General features: G+C 42.8%; 1 protein-coding gene across 1 annotated transcript; it reads right to left on the bottom strand.

Moving 5' to 3' along the window:
- Nucleotides 1-230: 230 nt before the first annotated feature.
- Nucleotides 231-1,235, bottom strand: LOC110288222 (olfactory receptor 2A12-like). The gene has a single exon (XM_021154625.1). It carries the CDS (start codon nucleotides 1,233-1,235, stop codon nucleotides 231-233), a length of 1,005 nt encoding a protein of 334 aa, XP_021010284.1.
- Nucleotides 1,236-6,656: the final 5,421 nt, after the last annotated feature.

Below are 6,656 nucleotides of genomic sequence, written 5' to 3'. Positions count from 1 at the left end.
AGACCCCTTGGTCTTGCAAACTTTATATGCCCCAGTACAGGGGAACGCCAGGGCAAAGAATTGGGAGTGGATGAGTAGGGGAGCAGGGCTGGGGGAGGATATAGAGGTCTGTTGGGATAGAATGAAACATAAATGAAGAAAATATCCAATAAAACAATTGAAGGAAAAAAAAGCAAAGGCACTGTCTCTTTTTAAACAAACACCATTTTATCCAAAGTTTATCTAAGAATTCACCATTGTGGTCCACCGGTCCTGTCATAAAACATCACCTTGAGAAATGCCCTCTTGATGTCCTTGTTTCTAAGACTATAGACAACAGGGTTGAGCAATGGTGTAAAAGCAGTATAAAAGAGTGAAATCTGCTTGTCTCTTTCAGAAGAGCTGTTAGAGTTGGGTCTCATGTAGATGTAAGTAGCAGGAAGATAGAAGAGTGTAACCACAGTCAGGTGGGAGGCACAGGTAGAGAAAGCCTTGCAGCGGCCCTGGGTGGACTTGATCTTGAGAATTGCCTTGGCAATATGAATGTAGGAAGCCACAATGAGGGAAATTGGAGTAACAACCACAAAAACACTCAAGACCAAGTCCACCATCTCTACAAAGTGAGTATCCATGCAAGCCAAGCTACGTACTGACGGTCCTTCACACAAGTAGTGGTTGACCCTGTTGGGCCCACAATATGGCAGGCTCATGGTGAAGAAAGTATTCAATAAAGAGGAAAAGAAACCACAGATCCAAGACCCTGCTGCCAACCGTATGCACAGGCCCCAGTTGAGGATGACAGTGTAATGCAGTGGATAGCAAATGGCCACATACCGGTCATAAGCCATCACAACAAAAATCATGCACTCAGTTATACTCAGGGCACCAAACACAAACATCTGCAGCCAGCAGCCAGCAAAGGAGATGATCTGAGAGTGAGCAAGAAGATGCACCAACATCTGGGGCATGGTGGTGGTGACATAGCTCATATCCAACAGGGAGAGGGTACAGAGGAAAAAGTACATGGGAGTATGCAGCTGTGTGTCCAGGCAGACCAGCATGATGATGAGCCCGTTGCCCAGGACTGAGCTCAGGTAGATGAGAAGAAAGACAATGAAGAGGATGCTGTTGGTTGTGGGATCACTGGAGAAGCCAATCAGGATGAACTCAGAAACCCAACTTTGGTTTTGTCCTAACATCCTCCACATGGTAGAGACTGTAAAAGAATCCATTATTCCATGTGTTACCTTACACATGCCAGCAGTAGAGGCAGAAAGGGAAGATACAGACTCAGGAGATGGTTCAAACATGAAGCACTGATGCTGTTCCAGGGTACCAGACAGCTCAAAGCTATCTAGGCCTACTTCTCAGGAGACTGATGCCCAGCTCTTACCTCAGCAGTCCAGACACACACTTGGTGCATAAGCATGCATATACACAAAATCCATATACATAAAATGAAACACAATTGTTTTTATTCAAAAATAAATAAAGACTGGAATGTGGCTTCTGAGCTCTGTGATCAGTTCCTGTACACTCTTCTCACATTACTGAAGCTCCCACTGGCTCAGTTTCTTCAGCTATCTAATGAAGCTGATTACAGTCATGGCTTGGGATTATGATGAATATCTGAAGCATCTCACGTAACTCCTGGAAACACCATACAACACATTACAGATCACATGTTGTCTCTCACACTCGATCTGTCTCTGGGAAGGCAAAGAAAGGGGATCCCTGAGTGAGTTGCCTAGTGACACTGAAATGATGTGCACTGGGTTCAACTGAGAGACCCTACCTCAATGAAGGAAGAATCCCATGTCAGACTCCAAACACACTCACACACACTTACACCGACACACACATGCACACTTTTGCATACACTTATACACACACACAGCCAACCACACACACATACACACCAAACATATGCAAAAAAGAGCAAACAAACAGATGAAGCAAAAAGTACCTGTGTGAATTAGACACAGGCCCTCACACATACAGACATAATAGTAAGGATAGATATGTTTGCATGTAATATGCTGCAGACATTGTAGTCTTCTCAGGGAATGCTGGTGGATCCTGACAGTATTCACACTGGAGAATCCTTTCTTCCTTTTTTACATCCATTTCCTCTACCCACTAAAAAGTCAATTCTGGACATACTGTAGATTTGAGTGGTAATTCTACAAAAATTAAATGTTTAGAATCAAACCTGATAAATATACATATCATATTAGGGTATGACAAGGTAAAATGTCTTTAAGAGAACTTTCCATGGAGGAAAAAAATAACGGTAAGCAATAAAACCAAAAACGATGTACTCAAAATATTTGTAAAAAGACTTAAAAAACAGAACATCAGACCCTCCAGGAGAACAGAGAACACTACTGAAGGCAGTTCACGGAGGCAGCTCTCTATTGGGCACTGATGAGGGTAAGAGGTTCTCAGCACCATCACTCATCTGGACATTGCAGAGGACACTACAGAGCCATGAGGCTCACATCCCCACACACCTACCAGCATGGCTGCAGTAACCCATGTCTAGTATTAACAGGGGTAACTAGATCCAATGAGGGATAAAATGAAAGTGAACACTTTAGTGGTGCTTGGCTGTGCTCCATAAGGTTCAACACATTCAATGCATTGTCCAACAATACAAATAGTAAGTATAATTCTGAAACAATATGTAAGCACATAGACATATACAAATATATGACCAAGGAATGACATGATAAGGAAATTTCCAAACACTACTCTAAATAGTCTGAAGTAGGGCTCCCCTCATATGCTGATGAGAAAGACAGTGCTTAAGGCAGGAGTTGCTTTTGATAGGTATAGAAACATGAAAGAGTCATGCAGCCATCCCCAGGCTTCACTTTCTATGTCCTGATCCTTTCCCCTGGCCAGTCAGTGCTCGTCACCATCACAGCTGTCCTTTTTTCACCCAGGTCAGAAGACCATCTTCTCCTCTGGTATTTTTGTATCTGTTTCCATGTGACCCCTACCTCTAAATTTTCCTTCTTCGATGTAGTTTTTCTTTTTTTAATTCAAATAATAATTCAGGGGCTGGAGAGATGGTTCAGCAGTGAGGAGCACTGACTACTCTTCCAGAGGACCTGAGTTCAATTCCCAGCAACCACATGGTGTCTCACATCCATCTATAATAGGATCTGATACTGCCTTCTAGTATGTCTGAAGACAGAGACAGTGTATTCGTATTAAAAAAAATAAGTCTAAAACATATCTTACCAACTTTTGTTTTGTGCAATGTACTTTAACCTTATTCTTCCCCTCCCCCACTTCTCCCAGATCCTCAACACTGAGCTTCATGTTCTTTCTCCTCCCAAATTCTCTTTCAAAACAAAAGATAAAAAAGAAAAAAGAAACAACAAAAATTTACAAAACAAACAAAACCAACAACAACAAAAAATACCTACAAGAAAGAAACCAGCAAGCAAATAAAACAAAAGCAATGCCATGGAGTCACTTATTGGTTTGCCAGCTTCTCCTGAGGATGTGGCTTACCTTCGGGTGTGATTGATATACACAGTGAGACTCTCCTGGAGAAAAATATCCTCCTCATTCCTAGTGGGTATCAATTATAAATAAGTTCTTGTTTAGGGGCAGGATTTTGTGTCCACGTTCCTCTCTCAGGGCTGGGCATCCATCTGCCTCAACTCATTATTCATTAGACTGCTACAGGATTTATTCAAGAATTTTCAAGCTGGTCCTATATGGCCCAAGCTGAAAGACTTTTAATAGCTCTGAAGCCCCATCATTTGAGGCAGACATACTGCTCATTCTTAACCTGCCTGCTCTGTGAAGACTAAGCCTCAGGATGCAGCTCTCTCCTCCATTTCCCCTGTCTCCAGGCACAAATCTCCATGCAAGGACTCTGTGTGTTCTGTACATCTTTGCTTCTCTCCCACCTTAGGGCACAGCTCTGCCAGGAAGCCTTCCCTTCTGTGCTACCACCTTCCAACCCTAACCCAAGTAGGATACATCCTGTATTTCCTGTTCATTGGCTGGTTACAGTCTGAAGAATCCTAGATGAGTCTTTCTTCCTCTCCTATTGGCTAAGTTCCCAGACTGCTAATAAAGAATTGTTTAGAGTAGGGTGTGACTGATTGGATGATTTCCTAGCCTTTGTAATAACAAAATTAACTAATATTAATTTTGAATAATTTCTATATACCAACAATAGTTCCCCTAACTTTAGGCTAACATAACAACACACTGAAAGAAGTGTATCATTTGTGTGTTGTAGGTTGAAACGTAAGGACTGGAAAGGAGAGTTTGCTCCAGATTACAATATTGACCTGAGAGAAGTGGGAGGTTAGGTGGTCCAGCCTTAGAGCCTGGCTCTCAGTCACTGCCTTCTCTGCTCTGGCAAACAGGCTCCAATTGGGACATGAAAATTGTAGCCCTTAGTGTCCTCTAGTTGTGCTCATTTGATTCAACACAGATCAGAGCTCCTAGGACAGAGATTGTTGGCTACCTACAGAACAGCTCTCTTGGAGAGATTTCCTTCTGGTTTGAGTGTGGGAGACCCTGGAGTGTACTGAAAGGTGAAGAATCGAAGGGTAGAGTATCTGAGGTGGGGTCGCTGCAGCATGGGAAAATCATTTAGTCATCAACAATACTTTATATATTATACTTTATATTTTCCCAGCTGAGTAGCCTCAGATTTAGCAAACAGTGTTCCACCAGGGCTGCTGGGACAAATCTATTAGCACAATACTGCTACACATGGTACTGGTACACATACTGGTACACATGGTAGCCCCAGCCTACAAAGCCAGCATCTGGAAGGCTTAGAATTAGTAGTCTAAAGAAATTCTATACTATGTCATGAGTTTGAGGTCAGGTTATGCTACAGCAGACTTACATTGCCTCACCTCCAAAATGAAATAATCATGACCATGATCGTGGCCACAAAGAGCATCAAGTCGTGTCTCTGTGCTTTGGGGAATTATCTTCAGAGTCACTGACCTTCACTGCTCTCTTGTGTATAGGGGTTTTGCTTGGCTTGAGATCTTTGAGCTCAGACCTGAGCATTTTTTATTTATCAGAATGATTTGAAACAGACAAACTCTCTGTAAATATTCATTAAGATAGTAATGGGAGGAAGGAGGAGAGAAGGGTGAGAAACAGAAGAAAGAAGAAAATGGGGGAAGACACCTGGGAGCTAGAGAATTATGCATAGAGGAAAAGAATATGTATGGCTTGCCTGCTACTCACTTGCAGTCCATCGTATGTCCGAACTCCACCCACAAAACAAACACCAATGACCATCTTACCACTTGTAAATCCAGGGATGTGTCACTCAGTGGCTTTTTCTTGCTCTTAAAAGAATAAGGCTAAGGGTGAATTTCCCCCAAAGGAACAGAGTTGAGAAGGGCAGCATGATAGGCAGCCCAGACTCCAGAACAATGCCAAGTTGCTATGGAGTTTGAGGGACTGATTTTCTCAAATCCTTTACAAAGACCAGGCAACCCAGGCATCTGAAGATGGTATCTATAAAATCCTGATTAACAAAGGCAACCTCAGACATCTTCACTTCATCACAGTGGGACCAGCAGCTGAAGTTTTATGATCCAACCTTCTCCTTTAGCTTCCCAGGAGAGCACAGAAAGGCTCATTTCTGTTCCCAACAGGGATTCTAAGATGATTCTCAGGATGATGGCAATGAGCACGCTAAGGGTGGGACCCTTGGGAGGCAGAACAGAAGAAAACAACCCATGGGTGAGGGGGTGGTGACCTGTTCACTTTTCTAGGCTAACTAGGGAATACACATCGATCAGAGCACAGCAGATGGAACATGATCCCTTGATACACAAGTCAAGAACACAAGGTCTAATTGTGCTTCCTTTTGCTGTCCAAACTTGGAGCCCAAACTCTGATGAGACTATGTTTGATTCACACTCCTCTACCTTCCTTAACAACTTTGGGCAAAACAAACTCCTTCCTCCCTGCTGTATATGTAGCCAGTTACCCAGCCACTCTGGTGCCTATGAAGAGGTCACAACAATGACTAGAGAGTAGCTTTCAGAAAAAGACAATTTCTTTCTCAGGCAGAGGTCCCAGTGTGGTTTCCAGCATGCAAATGGAAACTCACAACCATCTATGTCATGAGTCATAGAGGATCTGGTAGCTTCTTGTGACTTCCCCAGGGCTCAGGCATGTGTGTGGAGTTGGAGACAACATGCTCATACACATAAGCAGAAGAAAAAGAGTCAACCAGGAAACATCAACATGGAAGTCGACGTGACATTCTCATGACACTGTACAGAGAAAACTCTCCAAAGAGCTCATGTCTCTTGGATGCAAATAATAATTGGGGACCAAAAAAAAAAAAAAAATGAAACTGCTCGGGCAGTTGTCTACACAGAATGTTATCTTTTTAAAAATTTTTAATATTTTTTTATTACGTATTTTCCTCAATTACATTTCCAATGCTATCCCAAAAGTCCCCCATACCCTCCCCCCCATTTCCCTACCCACCCACTCCCATTATTTTTGGCCCTGGCGTTCCCTTGTACTAGGGTATATAAAGTTTGTGTGTCCAATGGGCCTCTCTTTCCTGTGATGGCCAACTAGGCCATCTTTTGATACATATGCAGCTAGAGACAAGAGCTCCGGGGTACTGGTTAGTTCATAATGTTGTTCCACCTATA

The sequence above is a fragment of the Mus caroli genome, unplaced genomic scaffold (assembly GCF_900094665.2).
Source record: "Mus caroli unplaced genomic scaffold, CAROLI_EIJ_v1.1 scaffold_16706_U1_1, whole genome shotgun sequence".
Taxonomy (NCBI): Eukaryota; Metazoa; Chordata; class Mammalia; order Rodentia; family Muridae; genus Mus; species Mus caroli.
The sequence above is the reverse complement of the archived record's forward strand: the minus strand, read 5'-3'. Positions and strand labels throughout refer to the sequence as shown.

Bases quoted from the DNA above. Each gene is read 5' to 3' on its own strand.
- LOC110288222 (XM_021154625.1), bottom strand. From the start codon at position 1,235: ATGTGTAAGGTAACACATGGAATAATGGATTCTTTTACAGTCTCTACC.